The 19,122-nt window shown below is 52.7% G+C and overlaps 1 protein-coding gene and 1 pseudogene across 1 annotated transcript; one reads left to right on the top strand and one right to left on the bottom strand.

Moving 5' to 3' along the window:
• The first annotated feature begins 5,700 nt into the window (after positions 1–5,700).
• GRHPR (glyoxylate and hydroxypyruvate reductase) lies at positions 5,701–17,683 on the top strand. The gene is made up of 9 exons (XM_036330361.1): positions 5,701–5,855; positions 7,752–7,882; positions 8,271–8,343; positions 10,798–10,914; positions 12,150–12,238; positions 13,304–13,408; positions 14,183–14,318; positions 15,603–15,733; positions 17,351–17,683. The coding sequence occupies exons 1-9, from the start codon at positions 5,773–5,775 to the stop codon at positions 17,470–17,472; spliced, it is 987 nt and encodes a 328-aa protein (XP_036186254.1). The 5' UTR covers positions 5,701–5,772; the 3' UTR covers positions 17,473–17,683.
• On the bottom strand, positions 17,440–18,712 carry LOC118667308 (annotated as a pseudogene).
• Positions 18,713–19,122: the final 410 nt, after the last annotated feature.

Below are 19,122 nucleotides of genomic sequence, written 5' to 3'. Positions count from 1 at the left end.
CTATTGCTGCATAGCAGGCGACCACACACGTGGTGGCTTAAAGCAACGCCCCTTTCCTGCCTCACACGACCAGTCACATATGACTAGGTAGATGGCGCACCAGAGCAGAACAGAATGCAAAGTTCAGAAATGGACCCCAGTAGACCCAAAGTTAGTATATGATGGCAGTAGAATTTCAAATCAGTGGGGGAAAGATGGATTGTTTCATAAAAGGTATTGAACAACTTGCTGGCTATTGGGGGGAAAAAAGAGAGGGAGATCAAAATCTCAGTAAAAATATAAACCATACAAGTACCAAGCCTAGAAAGCACGAGAGAGAGATTTTTAAAAAAACTAATCCCGGCCCTGGCAGGTGTGACTCCGCTGGCTGAGCGGCGTTTCGTGCACCGAACGGTTCCGGTCCCATTCCCAGTCAGGGCACACGCTCAGGTTGCGGGCTGTGGGCTTGGTCCCCTGTGGGGGGCATACAGGAGGCACCAATGTTTCTCTCTCCCTCTCCCTTTCTCTCTCTCTCTAAAAATCAATCAAAAAAATACCCCCCTCCCTTTTACTCTCTTGAAAAAGTCAATGGAAAAAATGTCCTTGACTGAGGATTTAAAAATAAACAAAAAAAACCTTGGGCCGGGGGTCAGGGTGCCAGGCTTGAATCCAAGCTCTGCCTCTTACTAGTTGTGTAACTTTAATTAAGCAAATGATTTCACCTTTCTTGTCCTCAGCTTCCTCATCTGTGAAGTGGAAAGAGTAACGGTATGTGCTTTACAGGGTGCTGAGACGTTTAAATCGTAGTGAGTTATTACGTATAGTTCTTAGTGCAGTGCCTGGAACTTGCTAAGAGCTCCACACATCTTAGCTATGTATTAGATCAGTGGTTCTAAGCCTGTGGGTCGAGACCCCTTTGGGGGTTGCCTAAGACCATCGGAAAACACATATATAATTACATATTGTTTTTGTGATTAATCACTATGCTTTAATTATGTTCAATTTGTAACAATGAAAATACATCCCGCATATCAGATATTTACATGATGATTCATAACAGTAGCAAAATTACAGTTATGAAGTAGCAACGAAAATAATTTTATGGTTGGGGGTCACCACAACATGAGGAGCTGCATTAAAGGGCCACGGCATTAGGAGGGTTGAGAACCACTGGGTTAGATGATCAGTTTTACCCAGTGAAACCCAGGTCAGACCTCCGATCAGATCTCCAACCACTTCATCCATCTCCTCTCGGGTCCTCAGCTGGCTCTGCACCCATCAAGCCAGCTGGGTGCTTTGCCCTGGGGGAGGAGACCCATTGACCTGTCGCGCCTTCTGCCCCTGGTGGACAAGCTGCCCAGTGTCCTCGCCTGTCCTGTGTGGGAGGAGCTGGGCCCAGGTGTCACCCCAATTAGCAGAGGTTAGAGCCACAGGACTATGCTGTCCCCCTGAGGTTCTGGCTTGGGGGACAGAAAAACATCTTGTGTCAATGTTTGAGGTATTTCAAAAAGTGTCCCTGAGGTGGCCTGGCAGTGCAGATAACGGTGTGTGGCTAAGATACTTATTAATGTGTCACTTAAGAGAGGGGGATGGCAGGGTGTGTACTGGCCAGGGATCCAGGCCTGCGCGCCAGCTCTGTTCCCTCTTGAGACTTGCCGTGTGGCCCTAAGCTGAGAGGTGACCTCTGTGCCTGTCCCTGTTTCAGATAAAATGAGCAGAGAAGAGAGCACAGGCAGGACTTCTGCCCTTTGGGTGCTCCCAGGCCCGTACAAGTACATGCACAGCCTCTGGCAGAGATAAGGCAACGGAGCTGAGGGGCAGGCCTGGGCCCTCTTACTTGTCCTGGGATTGGCTTCAGAATCTGCATCTCTGGCCAATGCCCGGCCCTGGGCACCAGCGTGTGGGTTTGTTGGGATGTGTTTCTAGTTGTTAAGCACCCACTAGGTGTGTTACATGCTGTCGCAACCACTGTGCTAGGTGTACCAGTTAATAATGCGGATTTTTTCCCCAGTAGATGGAGCTACACATATGTTGATATATATGCGATTTGATACGTATGCTACTTTGTTGTATTGACAACAACCTTCAAAACTTCACATGTCAAATTTTCTGAAGGTGTTAACATCATTGATACTTTTACGCTTAAAAATGTTGAATTTCGTGCCAAAAAAAAGAGCATTTGCTCTAGCCGGTTTGGCTTAGTGGATAGAGCGTCGGCCTGCGGACTCAAGGGTCCCAGGTTCGATTCCGGTCAAGGGCATGTACCTTGGTTGCGGGCACATACCTAGTAGGGAGTGTGCAAGAGGCAGCTGAATCGATGTTTCTCTCTCATCGATGTTTCTGGCTCTCTGTCCCTCTCCCTTCCTCTCTGTAAAAAATCAATAAAATATATTTTTAAAAAAAAAAGAGCAATTGAGGGAAATTTTAATTCATTATTTTAGTTTGAAGAAAAGTGCTGCTGAAAGTTATCGTATACTTCCGGAAGCTTACGGTGAACATGCTCCATCTCAAGATACTTGTGAACGCTGGTTTACACGCTTTAAAAGTGGTGATTTCGATGTGAGAGACAAAGAACGTCCAGGTCAACCGAAAAAGTTTGAAGACCAACAATTACAAGCATTATTGGATGAAGATGCATGTCAAACTCAGAAACAACTTGCAGGAAGATTAAACATCTTCCAATTTCCAATTGTTTGCAAGCAATGGGAAAGATTTTAAAGGAAGGAAAACGGGTGCCACATCAACTGAACGAAAGAAAGACAAATGGAAAACCGAAAAGTCATCAGTAAAATGTTGCTTCAACAGCACGAAAGGAAGTCTTGTTTGCATCAAATTGTGACTGGCGATGAAAAGTGGATTTATTTTGAGAATCCCAAAAGCACAAAATCATGGGTTGACCCAGGTCGACCATCAACATCAACTACAAGGCCAAATCGCTTTGGAAAGAAGCCAAAGCTCTGCATTTGGTGGGATCAGGAAGGTGTGGTGTACTATGAGCTTCTAAAACCAGGTGAAACCGTTAATACTGATTGCTACCGATAACAAATAATCAATTTGAACCATGCTTTGATCATGAAACCACCAGAATGGGCCAGAAGACACGGCAAAGTAATTTTGCTTCATGATGACGCACCATCACACACTTCAAAACCAGGGAAAGACACGTTAAAAGATCTTGCCTGGGAAGTATTAACCCACCCGCTGCATTCACCAGACCTTGCTCCTTCAGATTACCACTTGTTCTGATCGATGGCACACGCACTTTCTGAGCAGCACTTCAAAACGTACGAAGAAGTGGAAAATTGAGTCTCTGAATGGTCTGCCTCAAAACAAGAAAAGTTCTATTGGGACGGTATTCACAAATTCCCTGAAAATGGGGGAAATGTGTAGCTAGTGATAGACATTTCATTGAATAAAGCACTTCTGATGTTTCTCTTGAAATTATTGTGTTTTCTTTGATTACAAAATCCACATTATTAACCGGTAAAGGGTCAATTTGCATTTTTATCCAGTGGTTAACCGGCCCATTCTGGTGGTTTTATGATCAAAGTGTGGTTCAAATTGATTATTTGTTGTTGGTAGTGATCAGTATTAACAGTTTCTCCTGCTTTTAGAAGCTCACAATACACCACACCTTCCTGATCCCACCAAATGCAGAGCTTTGGCTTCTTTCCAAAGCGATTTGGCCTTGTAGTTGATGTTGATGGTCGACCTGGGTCAACCCATGATTTTGTGCTTTTGGGATTCTCAAAATAAATCCACTTTTCATCGCCAGTCACAATTTGATGCAAACAAGACTTCCTTTCGTGCTGTTGAAGCAACATTTTACTGATGACTTTTCGGTTTTTCATTTGTCTTTCGTTCAGTTGATGTGGCACCCATTTCCTTCTTTTTTTTTTTTTTTAAATATATATATATATTTTTAATATATTTTATTGATTTTTTACAGAGAGGAAGGGAGAGAGATAGAGAGTTAGAAACATCGATGAGAGAGGAACATCAATCAGCTGCCTCCTGCACATCTCCCACTGGGGATGTGCCCGCAACCCAGGTACATGCCCTTGACTGGAATCGAACCCGGGACCTCTCAGTCCGCAGGCCGACGCTCTATCCACTGAGCCAAACCAGTTTCAGCCCCATTTCCTCCTTTTAAAATCTTTCCCATTGCTTGCAAACAATTGGAAATTGGAAGATGTTTAATCTTCCTGCAAGTTGTTTCTGAGTTTGACATGCATCTTCATCCAATAATGCTTGTAATTGTTGGTCTTCAAACTTTTTCGGTTGACCTGGACGTTCTTTGTCTCTCACATCGAAATCACCACTTTTAAAGCGTGTAAACCAGCGTTCACAAGTATCTTGAGATGGAGCATGTTCACCATAAGCTTCCCGAAGTATATGATAACTTTCAGCAGCACTTTTCTTCAAACTAAAATAATGAATTAAAACTTCCCTCAAATGCTCTTTGTTTTGGCACGAATTTCGACATTTTTAAGCGTGAAAGTATCTATGATGTTAACACCTTCAGAAAAGTTGACGTATGAAGTTTTGAAGTTTGTTGTCAATACAACAAAGTAGCATACGTATCAAATCGCATATATATCAACATATGTGTAACTCCATCTACTGAAAAAAATCCGCATTAACCAGTACACCTAGTACATAGTTCATCCTCTCAACAAGCCCTGAGACAGGCAGGCACTACCCATTTTACAGATGAGGAAACTGAGTCACACAGACGGTTAGTGACTTGGTGCTGGTACATGGCAGAGCTGGGATTTCAGTCCAGGCAGTCTGAGCCCAGAGCCTGACCTCCTTTCCTCTCTCCTCCATGGCTTCTGTGTTTGATGAACACCCTACATAGTCCAGGATCCATGCAAATGTTGCTTGTTTAATAATCACAATACAATTACAATCTCGCAAAAGTAAGTGCTCATAACCCCATTTTGTAGCTGAAGAAACTGAGGCTTAGGAAGATGATGTGAACTGACCAGGACCACACAACGTGTAAATGGACTGGGATTCAGACCCAGTTCCATTTGACTGCAAACTCTTGGTCTGCCCATCACCCCACAAGGCCCCATCCATCACCTTGACCCTTGTCCTATACATGACCTGCCAGTCAGCAGGTGTCAGACAAGCTGGGGGGCCTATGACCAATTACCCGCCCCCCACAAAGGTGGGCTTCCTATAAGGAATTGCACCAAGTATTAAAGAGGCCATTCCTGGACTCAATGCCCTGGGCCAGCCTCCTGTGTTTACACAATAGGCCAGGCTCAGAGCCCAGGCCGTGTGACCATGATGGAACGACCTAGCGAGGACGGTGAGGGCACTGGGGCCCTGGGGATGGGGATGGTGCCTGACAGCATCCCCCACTCCTGGAGCAGACGCACTGACAGCCGTAGGCGCCCTGGCAGACAGCCCCACACACTCACACAGGACTCTGGGTCCCTTTACCCAGCTCAGCCTCCAGACACCCCGTCAGTCCCTGAGCCCCCGGGGCAGCGGGTGGTCACAGGGAGGCCATGGGGGCCCAAGGGCCAAGGCACCAGCCTGGCCGCATCACCCGGAACCAGCCCCCGTTCCATGAGGGCTCGATCACACACCCACAGCTGCGCGGGGCGCACACGTGGTGCCCCCGACACAGACACACTGTCAGTGCCTAACGCGCCGTTCCAGTCCCGCACGCCCCGCCCACCGGAGGCCCCGCCCCTCCCACCCGAGGCCACGCCCCCCACGCCGCGTCCCGCTTCCGGCCGGCGGCGTCCAGGTCAGTGTCCAGCGGCAGCGGGTTGGATGCGGCCAGCGCGACTCATGAAGGTGTTCGTCACCCGCAGGATCCCCCCCGAGGGCCGGGCAGTGCTCGCCGGGGCCGCAGAGTAAGAGCCGCCCCGCGCGCCCAGCTCTCGGCCGCCCCCCCCCTCCCCGGGCGCGGGGCCGGAAGGGGCTGCGACGCCCCGGGCTCCCCCCCACCCCCGGCCTCGGGCACCCCGCACGCTGGGTGACTCAAGTCTCCAGGAGCTACTTTGGGGGCGCCCGGGGCTGCGCCTGGGCGGCTGGGGGCGGCCTCCAGAGGCCCTCCTTATTTTGGGGGGAGAACCGGGCGGTCCTAGGGGCCCCGAGAACCGGACTTTCCCACCTGCGCGCGGCCGGGACGGTCTTGGAGTTTGGGGGAGGCTTAGGGAAAGTTCCCGGGGCCCAGCTTTCTCCAGGCCGTAGGGGTGGCGCCTGGACTGCACCTCCCGCACCTGCAGTGGGTGAGGGGAGGGCGGCTGGAGCCGTTCCCAGGGATGGGCCGTGGAGCAGGAACCTCGCGCATGATGCAAGGACCAGGCTGTTAATCCTTTACCTTCCAAGGTCGCTTGGCAAAGTCAGGGACCTCCCAGTCACTGATCCGGTGCTTCGGGCAGTTGGCAGGGCCTTTGGTGACACTTCCTCAATTGAACCCTGCATGCCAACCTTGCCAAACGCTTCGTGTGCATAAACTCTTTTAATCCTTGTAACACTTCGAGGTTGTGATTCCCATTTTACAGATGAGAAAACTGAGACTGGGAGAGGTTAAGTACCTTGCCCAAAGTCACACAGCTCTGCATGTGGCAGGGCTGGGATTTGAACTCAGCTCGCTCTGGCTGCAGTCGGAACACTGCATGATACAGGTCTGCACTGCCTACCCCAAGCAGGAGATGGGGGAGCCCCGCCTCAGAAACCCGTGCCCGGGGGAATGAGATTTGTTCATGTTTGTTCAGTGCAGCAGAAGCTTTGCTGAGGCTCACCGTGATGTGCCCGGCATTGAGGAGGAGGGAAAGGCAGAAGCCACAGCAGTGGTGGCCGTGGCTCGTGTGCTGCAGCACCACGCCATGCCCGTGGAAAGGAGGTGCCAGCGGCCGTCCTGTGTCCGGCACATGTAGATGCCCCATGCAGGTTGGCTGCAGTGAATTAAATGGCCAGGGCTGAGGGGCTGGGCAGCACCCTGGGAACATGCCCAGAACCCGTAAGTGCACCATCCATGCTGCATTGCTTTGGCCGTGTCCTTCTGGACAAAGTCCAAGTAAGGGCTTCCCATATCCTGGACTCACAGGACAGGACATGTACCTGGACATGGAATCCAATCCCATTTGATGCAGGAACCTCCCCCTCTCCCCCCCCCCCCCAGCCCCCTCCCCCCACACACTGGCCTTGCCAACACTGACCACCTGGGGCCAGGGAGCTCACGACCTGTGAGGCCTCCTCTGAGGGTGAAAACCTCTTCCCGTGTTGAGCTGAGAGCTGTCACTATGACTTTTTCTTTTTAAATGTGTCTTTCTTGACTTCAGAGAGGAAGGGAGAGAGAGAGAGAAACATCAGTGATGAGAGAGCATCATTGATCATCTGCCTCCTGCACGCCCCTTACTGGGTTTCAAGCCTGCAAAGTGGGCATGTGTCCTGACAGGAGCTGAACTGTGACCTCCTGGTTCATAGATGAATGCTCAGCCGCTGAGCCACTCCAGCCGGGCCCCATGACTTTCTACTTTCCGGTTAGGCTCTAGTCAGCCCTCCCTGCTCTGTGAAGCCCCTCACCCTTCAGCCACCCGCTCAGGACGGTTCTGAAGTCGCCCATACATGACCCCGAATCCTTCAGCCGGCTTCAGGCAGTCTGAGGCCAGAGCAAGCAGAAGGCACTGTTTCCTACTCTGAGACGGGGCTGCAGATGTGGCGGGGGGGGGGGGGGGGCTTTGGGAGCCCGGGAGTATCTGCGGGGTCCCCCTGCTTCTGAGTGGTCTCTCCTTCGCCCTCAGCTGTGAGGTGGAGCAGTGGGATTCAGATGAGCCCATCCCCAGGAAGGAGCTGGAGCGAGGCGTGGCCGGGGCACACGGCCTGCTTTGCCTCCTCACGGAGCAGGTGGACAGAACGCTGCTGGACGCCGCAGGTGTGTGCCCTGGGCAGGGCTGGGAGGGCCCCAGGCTCTCGGCCCGTCAGCTGCTGCTGCAGGTTCCCCCAGCAGGTGTGCAGTGGCCTCTGGGCTCTGAGGATGTGGCTGCAGTCGTTGGCCAGAGGGAGCGGTTGTGTGCAGCCGACCTCAGGCACACGCGTTGCTCCTCTCCGGCCTGTGAATCCTGGAGGGAGACCCAGGAAGGCAGGTCCTGTGCGGAGGCAGCAGGGTGTGGGGAGCATTCCAAGGCCCGGCCCTCGTCCAGCCCTGCCACAGCCTTGCTTTATGACCTCCAGCAAGGCCCTGCCCCTCTGGACCCATCCGGAATGTGCAGGAGGGTTTGAATCCTGAGGAAAGATAAAAACGATGCTTTTCTGCCCAATAGGAGCCAATCTCAAAGTCATCAGCACAATGTCTGTGGGCGTCGACCACTTGGCTTTGGATGAAATCAAGAAGCGGTAAGTGCAGCCTGGGTTCTGCAAGGGGCCTGGGAGGTGAAGGGTGACTACCAGACAGGGAGGAAGAGGAGCTGTGTGTTTGTTTTTATTTCGTATTTCTAACCACTGAGTGAGACTGAGGTGGCTGATGATGAAGTCTGTCTATGAGCACAGGCCAGTTAAAATAAGCCAGGGAGTTAGAAACAGGGGGTAAATATCTGACCAAGTACACCCTTTTACATCCGTTGTCTTTTTTTTTTTTTTTTTTTTTTTTAATTAAATCTTTATTGTTCAGATTATTACATTTGTTCCTCTTTTTTTTCCCCCCATAACTCCCCTCCTCCCAGTTCCCGCCCCACCCTCCGCCCTCACTCCCCACCCACTGTCCTCATCCATAGGTGCACGATTTTTGTCCAGTCTCTTCCCGCATCTCCCACACCCCTTTCCCCCGCAGGAATAGTCAGTCCATGCCCTTTCTATGTCCCTGATTCTATTATAATCACCAGTTCATTCTGTTCATCAGATTATTTATTCACTTGATTCTTAGATTCACTTGTTGATAGATGCATATTTGTTGTTCATAATTTGTATCTTTACCTTTATCTTCCTCTTCCTCTTCTTAAAGGATACCTTTCAGCATTTCATATAATCCTGGTTTGGTGGTGATGAACTCCTTTAGCTTTTCCTTATCTGTGAAGCTCTTTATCTGACCTTCAATTCTGAATGATAGCTTTGCTGGATAAAGTAATCTTGGTTGTAGGTTCTTGGTATTCATCACTTTGAATATTTCTTGCCACTCCCTTCTGGCCTGCAAAGTTTCTGTTGAGAAATCAGCTGACAGTCGTATGGGTACTCCCTTGTAGGTAACTGAGTTTCTTTCTCTTGCTGTTTTTAAGATTCTCTCTTTATCTTTTGCTCTTGGCATTTTAATTATGATGTGTCTTGGTGTGGTCCTCTTTGGATTCCTTTTGTTTGGGGTTCTCCGCGCTTCTTGGACCTGTAAGTCCATTTCTTTCACCAGGTGGGGGAAGTTTTCTGTCATTATTTCTTCAAATAGGTTTTCAATATCTTGCTCTCTCTCATCTTCTGGCACCCCTATAATTCTGATGTTGGTACGCTTGAAGCTGTCCCAGAGGCTCCTTACACTATCCTCGCATTTTTGGATTCTTTTTTCATTTTGCTTTTCCGGTTGGGTGTTTTTTGCTTCCTCGCATTTCAAATCATTGACTTGATTCTTGCGCTCCTCTGGTCTGCTGTCGGGAGTCTGTATAATATTCGTTATTTCAGTCCGTGTATGCTTAATTTCTAGTTGGTTCCCCAATATAAGATCGAGGGTCTTATTAGTTTTCTTGTAGATCTCATTAAGTTTATCGGCGGCTTCTAAACAGTTCTTGAGAGACCTTAAAAGTGTGGTTCTGAACTCTATATCTTCCATTGACAATTTTGTCCTGTTTCTTTGTCTCCGCATTTTGTTATGCTTCCTTGGTGCACCCCCTAGTGGTCTTTGTTCGAAGTCTTATAGTTAAATCTTGATTGTTGTAGCTAATTCCAGGGAGGGTTTGACCTCCAGGCCAAGTGGCTATGAGAATCAGCTGTGTCAGCAGTGAGAGAACTTCTGTCCTCTAGGGAGGTGCTAATCTGGCGTTTGCCTGAGGCTATCCGGCAAATGCCTGTGTGCAGGGCTTGGGCGGGGCGGGTCACACAGGATCAACAGGGTGGGCCAGAGAGAGCAGTTATGGCGGCTCTCAGTCCTGTCCCCAGGGGCTCTGCCTCTCTGAGTCCCAGCACCCGCTGCAAAGCTCAGAGAGAAAGCTGCACTCGCTCTGACCGAAGCCAGACAGTCCCGCTTCTCCCGTTTGAGTCTGGGTCCCTAAAGACTCGCCCGGATCTGGAGCTCAGAGTCTGCGACTCCCTCCCGATTGAAAACGCCAACCGCGCCCTCCGCCGCCAGCCCGCTCCGCACCTCAGAATTTGACTTCAGCACTGCGCCTCCTCTGAGTGTCCGTATGCGTTTCTCTTTCCTCCTAGTTGTAGGACTTCCACTCAGCCAGCGTTCCTGTGGTTCTGGGTGCTGTCCCTTCTGTTTTTTGGTTTCACTTTTGAAGTAGTTGATCAAAGCAGCAAACTCCGGCGTTAACCTATGCCGCCATCTTGGTTCTCCCCGTTGTCTTTTTTGACCCCCACAATAACCCCTTGATGTAGAAAGATTAAGTGTTGTTATTTCTCTGTTTAGATGAGGAAATTCAGAAAGGTTAAGTAGTTACTTGCCCAGACTTTGGCCCTGACCTCCCATCTTCATATCCTTCCCACAGAGGGAGATGATTAAAATGGAATAACGGGATGATGACCGTTCCTGCATGCTCATTTGCAGCTCTGAGCTCCCCGACAGGCAGCGCCAAGAGGGAACAGAGCAGCAGCATAGGAACTGGCGAGGGTGCTGGAGGCCGGTGTTACCACCAGATGTTTGATTTGTAGTGGGATCCGTGTGGGCTACACCCCAGATGTCCTGACAGATGCCACCGCAGAACTCGCTGTCTCCCTGCTGCTCACCACCAGTCGCCGGCTGCCGGAGGCCATTGAGGAAGTGAAGAAGTGAGTGGACACCTGGGTCACCTGGTGGGAAAGTTGGATCTGCTCAGTAGCTGGCTCCTGAGCACCCAGGGACACCCTGGCCCAGATGTGATCCCTGTCCCCAGATGTGCCCCATCTAGTGAAGAAGGGGGTAGACTAACCCAAAGTACTAAAGTACAAGCCAGAGCTGAAATAAACAGGGCCTGAAGGAAAATTGTGAGAGAAGAGGATAAGGGAGGTGGGGAGGTGAGGGGAGGAGTGTGGATCAGGGAAGACTTCCTGGAGGAAGCAGCAGGTGGGCGTCTTCTAGAGTGTGCAGAGCAGGTCTGCCACTCCTCATTCACAGTCAGAAATGCAAAAGCTCTGAAAACTGAAGGTTGTCTCATAAGTCTTTTGGCAGCAAAGTTTGACTGGAACTAACAGGAGGCTGCTCGTGGCTTCAGTTCCTCCTAGTCAGTGTGAACGTGCATGTTTTGCTGCAGATAGACAGGGTGCTTGCCACAGTGTGCTGCCCGCTGAGGTGGGCACGTAAAGTATAGCGTATGCACCAGGCTACCTTGCTGAAACCTGGGAAATTCTGAAATCTGGCCTGAGGGTTTCAGATCAGGGGTTTGAGTCTGTATATCCCGAGTGGGGAAGGCAGCCAGGTGCAGGGACCGGCCTGAGCAGATGCAGGCCCTCGGAGAATGGACGGGGAGCGTGGCTCCAGGCAGGGATGTGATGGGGCAGAGCTGGACAGCACCGGGGCTGATTAGGCCCAGTGCTGAAAATGCCACTTGCCCTTCTGTCTAGGGAGTCCATGTCTACAATGGAGATGACCCAAGACAGGCACAGTACCCGTCCACCCAGGGCAGTGGGGTGGGCCTGTGGTTTTATGTGTGATTGGTTCCCGGGGTGCTGAGAATACTGTTTTTGGAGTCCCAGATTTTGAGTTTGCAACCTGTTGCTCCCAACTCTGCCCTGGCTGGGTGACCTCAGGCAGGTCACCCTTTCTGGTCTTAGTTTCTCCATCTGCTAAATTGGATGAGAACTTCTCAGGCCCCTTCCAGCCTCGGAAGAGTCATTCCTGCTGCTTGTCCACAGGGCTGAGTGGCTGTGGGTACGGCTCATGCCACTCTCAGTCCTTTGGCCTGGCGGGCAGGGCCTGTGGCTGGGAGCACAGCCCCTGCCCAGGGCTGCTGGGTCTGTGAGTTTGCAGTGGCCCTTGCCTTCACCCGAGGCCAGGGCCTCTCACTCTCGCCGTCTCCCTCCCGCAGTGGTGGCTGGACCGCGTGGAAGCCCCTATGGATGTGTGGCTACGGCCTCACGAAGAGCACCGTGGGCATCATCGGGCTGGGGCGCATAGGTGAGGCCCTCCCTACCCCCTGGCCCACCCCGGCTCACAGGGTTTAGTTTGAGTCTCCAGCACCAGGGGTCTGGATGCTGACAGCCCTTCTTGGGAAAGGGTTGCCCTCACTGCGTGGCATTCTTGCACTTTGCACGCAGTGAGGCTATCTCTGATGAGAAGACACAGCTTCATAAAACACAGGCAAAAACAAACTAAAAAGAAACACAGGACTTCCTTAAGGACTTGCTCGGTGATAGGAGCAGGGTGTCGGGGCCAGGGCTCCTCATGACTGCAGCTGCGTACAGAACAGATGAGAGAGGCTGGCTGGGTCAGGGCCGTAGGAGTTTTTCTGTGGGGGAGCCCGTGCTCCCCAAGGCCTGAGTTCTGGCTCATAAAGCCTTACCGCGGGCACCAGCGGGTCCCGTGGGCAGAGCTGTTTTTCTGCCATTGGCCCCATTTGGAGAAGCCTGGCAGGAAGGCTTAAGTTTAGCCAGGCAGCTGCCAGTGGTTCTCTGGCATCCAACTTGGTACAGAGATGAGAGAGGGAGAGTGTGGATGAACTGGCCTGCTGGCAGCCCTGCCTCTTACGCTGCAGTGGCTTGGAGGGACCCACCAGCTTTGGGGCACATGCTGAGTCTGAACATCCAACTGTCTCAGGAGCAGCATCTGTGAAAGGCCTGCTAGCTTGGGGCAGGCTGGCAGTGGCAGTGCCACCAAAACGCCAACTGAGGTCTGGGGCCTCATTCACAGAAGCAGAGGGCCCAGAAGGATGGAAGGGGTGCCAGGTCCACTCCCCAGGGAAGGCTAACAGATGGACGTCAGGTGGCCGGACACCATGTGAGGACAGCCTGTCACAGAGGAGCTGTGGTGCTGTCTCCAGATCTGACGGGCTGTCAGACCCCTCAGGGCAGTGTGGGCTGGCTGGGGCTGGTGACGCCGAGGCAGGACCAGTTAACGTGGGGACTGTGCTAATGAAAGGCTCTGCCCCTGTCCCCACGGGCTCCCTGTCCCTGGAGCTGCTGGGTGCTGCCCCTGCCCTCAGGGGGGTTGGGGCCAAGCCATGACTCTGACTCCTTGTCTCAGGCCAGGCCATTGCTCGGCGGCTGAAGCCATTTGGTGTCCAGAGATTTCTGTACTCAGGGCGCCAGCCCAAGCCTCAGGAAGCAGCAGAATTCCAGGCAGAATTTGGTGAGTCAAGCATTGGTTTGCACAGGAGCCCGTCTGTGCTCGGTGAGAGGGTTCCCCTGTTTCTGTAACGGCAGCTTTGGCAGGCGAACACAGGCCCTCCAGGTGTGTCCAGGGCCTGCAGTCCCTCAGGGGTCATCTGATCTACCTGCCTCTGGATGAAGCCCACTCAGGGAGCACAGAGACTTGCCCAGACCAGCAGTGAGCTCTCTCAGGGCCAGGAGAGCGCTCCAGGTCTGTCCTCAGAGTGCCTGGTCTCCATTGCACATGGGATGGGCAGAGCAGCAGGGGCGATGGCAGCGGGAAGGAGCTGCTGGGAGCTTTCACTCAGTCTCCTCACACGGCTGAGCATTACTGGCCCCCACCCAGGCCGTGTCCGGGCGGATCCAGCCCGGCGGGGTGCACAGCATGGGGCGCAGAGAGCAGACTGAACCTCAGCCATTCCTCACCCCGTGGCACAGAGGACCCTGCAGTCAGTGAAAGCCCAAGTGGCCCAGATCCCACTGGGTGACCTTGGACAAGCCTCTGCCCCTCTCTGACCTCAGCGTCCCCGTCTGTTAGACCAGGGAGTTGGATGAATGGTGTAAGACCCCCGGGTCCCACGAGTGGCTGTTGACTGTACAGTTAGGAGTCGTGCAGGTAGCGGCAAGGCCTTCAGGAAGCATCTTGGGAGTTTCCATCATCGGGGGTTGGGGGGCGGGGGGGGGGGACCTGGCCTCCTACCGTCTCGCTCTCCGTAACTGGGACTCGCCTCTGATGGAGCTGTGCCCTCCCCAGTGCCCACCGCCCAGCTGGCTGCTGAGGCCGATTTCATCATTGTGACCTGCTCCTTAACGCCTGCAACCAAGGGCCTCTGCAACAAGGACTTCTTCCGGCTGATGAAGAAAACAGCCGTGCTGGTCAACATCAGCAGGTACCCGGGCACCGACACGCTGGGTCACGGGCAGGCCCAGAGAGGGGCTCCCTGCTGCTGTGAGCTGAGGCTTTTCTCCCCCGAGGGTTGTTGAGGAGACCTCAGACTGAGCTTGCCACGCTCCATAAACCAAGCAGCCAACTCAGAAATACACTAAAGGCCACAAGTAAGTACCCAGGCCAGGAGGAAGGTCCACGAGAGCAGGGCCTGGCTGGTTCCCAGCAGTGCCGCTGCCTGGCTCAGGGCCAGGCACATCGTAGCATTGGTTTAGGGAGTGAAGACATCATGGTATCGAGTTCCCAAGTACCCTGTTCCTCTGAACCACAGAGGGTTGGACTTGAGATTTAACAGCCTTCGGAGGCCGACCTCCCATTGCACTGAGCCTGGGTCTGTGTGAGTCAGTGCCATCTTGAAACTTCATGCTTCTGGGGACACAGACCCAAAACTCAAGTGGTCTTGGTTCCTCAAAATGTCCCCAGGTGCCTTCAGGCCACTGGGCATGTAATAGGGGCAGACCTTCCCTCTCTGCCTCTCCACACCCTTCCTAGCTGGTGCCTTTTGAACCTGCTTAAATCAGTTTGGAAGCAAACAAAGGTGAGGGAAGGGGTTGGATGAGGTCACCCCCCAGGGCTAATGTTTAGCTACAGAGGTGGTGATCTGGAGGTGAAGTGAACACAGGGCTCACGCTGATGGCTGAGTCTCATGGCTTCCACTTGCTGAGCCCCCACATGGACCCAGGACTGTGCTGGCTGCTGTTATTATTGCACAAGTGTTACTTAGTGCACAAAATGGCATATTAGTTCTTCACTTGGTGGTTGAGTGGCAGGAAGGAAGGTTGCTCACTGGGATGGGTGTGCTTAGGTGGATCCCGACTCTGCCCTTGGTTAGTCAGGTGTCTGATGGCAGAGCACAGTGGGTGGTCGGGGGAGCACCCAGATCAGAACACCTGGGCGTGCCCTGTTCATGCAGCAGTGATGTCAGTGAGCGGTAGCCTCCAGCACTCCTGGGGTTAGGCTCCCCTTATTACGGAGGAGGAACTGGAGACAGAGAATTTGAGACACTTGCCCAAGGTCGCACAGCTAGAAAGTGGCGGAGCGGGGTTCTCTGATGGCAAGGCCTGTATTCCTACTATACAGACATACTGTAAGTAAGGATGTAAGACTTCCTGCTTCAGAAGGCAGCGCAGGTGCCAGGTCGGTGGGGAAATTCATTCCACAGGTGGTTCTGCCGTAAAGGCAGCCTCGGTGCAGGGACTGGGGCACCCACATCACCACTGTGTTCCAGGGGGGACGTGGTGAACCAGGACGACCTGTACCAGGCCTTGGCCAGTGGCCAGATTGCAGCTGCTGGACTGGATGTAACAACCCCGGAACCACTGCCTACGAGCCACCCTCTGCTGACCCTGAAGAACTGTGGTAAGAACTGTGTCTTCGGTGCAGTCACCACTGCCTCGCAGGACCATAGTAGCTAGAGGGTCTGGAGGTGCTGTGTGTGAGCTGCCTGTGCTGTGTGAACACAAAGGGACACGCCCAGGGACCATAAATTATGCCAGGAGTGGCCCTGGTCCCTAACAACAGAGGGGAGGGGCCTCCTGAGCGTGCTCACCTGTGTCCCTAAAGGAATGGAGGTAGGGATGAGTGGATTTAACTGGGTGTCTTTTATCCATAGCCAGTCATGGGTAAAACCCATTGCTATGAATTGCTGTTACCAGTTTAAGTGTGAGAAGTCACAAGTACAATACCAGTACCTGTAACCTGGGCCAGGGTTTAAGCCCTTGGTGCAGTGTGGACGCTGCAGGCAGCCTGGCAGGCTGGAAAGCAGGCCCTGGCTCCCTCCTGCCCTCCCGGCTGAGTGGCCTGCAGCTGCCCGTCTTCGCTAGCAGCAGCCGTTCCTCCTGTAGTGGCCGGGGCATCTGGTTTGCAGTTTTCCCAACGTAGTGCCCCCCTCAGACAAACCACAGCCAGCCAGTGCCCGGGCCACAGAGGTAGGGGTCCGAGTTGCAGCTCCTCAGGGGCCCTTCCTGCAGTTTTCTGTTAACCCCACCCTTCCCCTCCGTCCCCCTAGTACTGGGGAGGCAGATGCTTCCGGCTCCGTCTCTGTGATGCCTGAGGGAACCTCAAGCTGTTAGGTTCCTCAGTCACCTGGGGGAGCAATCAAACAGGGGCTGGGCCCCAAGGGTTTCTGCTTCAACGGGTCTAGCATGCTCCTCGCCAATGCTGCTGGGCCTGGGGCCACGCTTTGAGAACTACTGCCTCAGTGCCCTCTTTTTAGCCTCCTGTTCACGTCCTACCTCGGTAACAGTACTTTATATTAAATTCTCTCGGGTGGGTTGTTTCCACTGTAACCGTGAGCGGTAAGGGTCTTGGGGTGTCTGGCCAGTCCCGCCTTGGTTCATATTCTGGCATGGAAACCAGAGAGAAGGTCCTTAGCTGCCTTCCCCACAATGAATGCTGCCATTACTGTAGCCCTGGAAGCTTTACTCGTCCTACCCCCCCGCCAGCCAGAAAGGAGCATTGTGCCCACAGCCCGGAAAACGGTCCCCATCCCCCAGGCCTGGGCGTTCAGCTCAGCGCTCACTGTGAGAACTACTGCCAAAGGCGCTCTGTGGGAACGTGCTCTGCTGTGCTGTCCAGGGTTTCACCTCGTCGTCATTTCTGTAGATCAGAAGCCCCGTGGCATCACTTTCAGGGCGCAGGGTCTGGATGAGCAGTTAAGTAGGCATCGCTCACTATCTGGTAATGGAAGGGCTGGGTTCTCGATCAGCTCCAAGACCCCTCAGGCCGGTGTTCTTACGTTTAGGAGACACACCCCTCATCACCCTTGCATCTGGGCATCCGGAACTTGGATTCCGGTTATTCTCACTCTGACCCCCCGCCTCAGGGGAGTGGAGTGCTGAGTGACAGGAGGGAAGGCAAATCAAGGAATATGAGGCCGCTCTTTATTCGTCTTACTGGCAGGCCTGACCCTGAGAGAAGGGCCCGCTGTAAGGCTCTTGAACCACCCTCTTAACTCCGTCTCCCTCTCCTTCCCAGTGATCCTGCCCCACATTGGCAGTGCCACCCACGGAACCCGAAACACCATGTCCTTGTTGGCGGCCAACAACTTGCTGGCTGGCCTGAGAGGGGAGCCAATGCCCAGTGAACTCAAGCTGTAACCAGACAGGAAGCGCCGAGGGCCAGGCAGACATGCCGGGATGCTGTCGGCTGTGCCAGGCTTGATCTGGACCCACAGGACAGGAGCCATGGAAAAGTCCGATCTGGGCTGATGCTGCAGAGGGAAGACTGGTGCTGGGAGATGTGCTTGCCACTCTTGTGGTTGGAAACATCTGCGCCCAAAGTGTGTAATTGTATTAAATAATTCTCTGACTGTGTTGGGCTGTAACTGGGAGGAGCTAATGACAAGAGTATCTGCTTTACCTTTTCTAAACCAGGGCATCTAGTGACCTGCGAGTTCAGCTTCTACCTCAGTCCTTACCCCCTCGAACTTGTCCAAACCACCTTACCCCTCGTCCTCTGCTCAGATTCCTTCGCAGGCCCCTCACTGAGAACGGACAACCAGAGCCCATGGTGACCTAGACCATTGGGACAAATTAAATATACTCAGCAAAGAGAACAAGGCAAGAATAACTGGAAGTAGGTGAGTTTTTTGTTGTTATTGGAATTCAGTTCTAAAAGTCCGTTGTAAAAACAACAGAATAAAAACAAACCAAAAAGAAGGGGCAGGGCAAATATTTTAAAAAATGAAAAAGGAATAGGAAAAAAAAAGGCAGAGCACTTATTGCTTCTCCTCAGCTTTCTCCTTGGTCTCGTCTTCGGACTCCTGTTATCTTCCACCAAAAGAGCTTCCAGCTTTTGCAGCCACTTCCTCAGCATTGCCATTTTTGCCCAGTTTTCCTTTCTTTTCTCTCTCTTCAGTCTCTTTCCTACATTCTTCAAACTTTGTCTTGAATTTCTGTGCATTTTCAGCATTGGGGAAGCAGATGGCCAGCTGCTCCAGCTTGGGGCACCCGTCAGCAAAGGTGGCAGGGTGTACCAGAGCCATGCATGGTCATTGCCTGCGCTTGGCTTCAGCTCCAGTCGGCATGATAGAGTGGTTGGCAAATAATTTCAAGGCCTTGTCCCCCCTCATGAGGAGGCGGATGGTCCCTTTTCCTTCTGCTCCAGAAGCTTGACATCACCGGTGCCTCATTCCTTCCATTCTGGGAGATCATTCTCTGAAGAGAATCAGAACAGCTTTGCCCACATTTTGAAAAGCTCTTCTTCGTCTTCCAGTGTTTTAATTTCTTGCTCAGGAAGAGAAACTATAGGTCAAACTGAGGGTTGTGGTTGGACTCGTCTGCATTCTCGGTGGAGGTACTGTCCTCATGGGGGTCCTTAGCGACCACCATGGTGGCATGGCTGGCTCAGTCTGCTGGCTCCAGGGCCTCCACAGCTCTTAATTTTTATTTTAAAATTAGTTTTAGCAGCATCACACTTGGCTCCCTTTGTCTGTCTTGTCCTCATCCCCACTCCCCCCAGGTGGATGGGTGCCCTTTTTCTAATCGCCACCTCACTCCTCCCAAAAGCCCTCCTCCTGCTGAGGCAGGCAGGTTCCAGCCCTCCCCACAGCCAAGCCAAACTGGCCAGTGGAGTTTTCATCTGGGAGGCAGGTAAGGGAGCAGCGGGGGCATAAGAGTAAGCAATAAAACTGGGTGGGCTGAGAAAACCTCACACATGCCCACGGCTCACAGACAGACAGAAGTAGGCAAGGCAGAAGGGACTAAATTGAAGGAATTACCAATAATGGTTATTGAGAGCATTAGATT

Source organism: Myotis myotis, unplaced genomic scaffold, assembly GCF_014108235.1.
Source record: "Myotis myotis isolate mMyoMyo1 unplaced genomic scaffold, mMyoMyo1.p scaffold_m19_p_12, whole genome shotgun sequence".
Lineage (NCBI taxonomy): Eukaryota > Metazoa > Chordata > Mammalia > Chiroptera > Vespertilionidae > Myotis > Myotis myotis.
Note: the sequence above shows the minus strand (reverse complement) of the source record. Positions and strands in the feature narration are given on the sequence as shown.

Bases quoted from the DNA above. Each gene is read 5' to 3' on its own strand.
- GRHPR (XM_036330361.1), top strand. From the start codon at position 5,773: ATGCGGCCAGCGCGACTCATGAAGGTGTTCGTCACCCGCAGGATCCCC. The intron at 13,409-14,182 runs GTGAGTCAAGCA...TGCCCTCCCCAG, and splicing joins AGAATTCCAGGCAGAATTTG to TGCCCACCGCCCAGCTGGCT. The intron at 14,319-15,602 runs GTACCCGGGCAC...ACTGTGTTCCAG, and splicing joins GTGCTGGTCAACATCAGCAG to GGGGGACGTGGTGAACCAGG.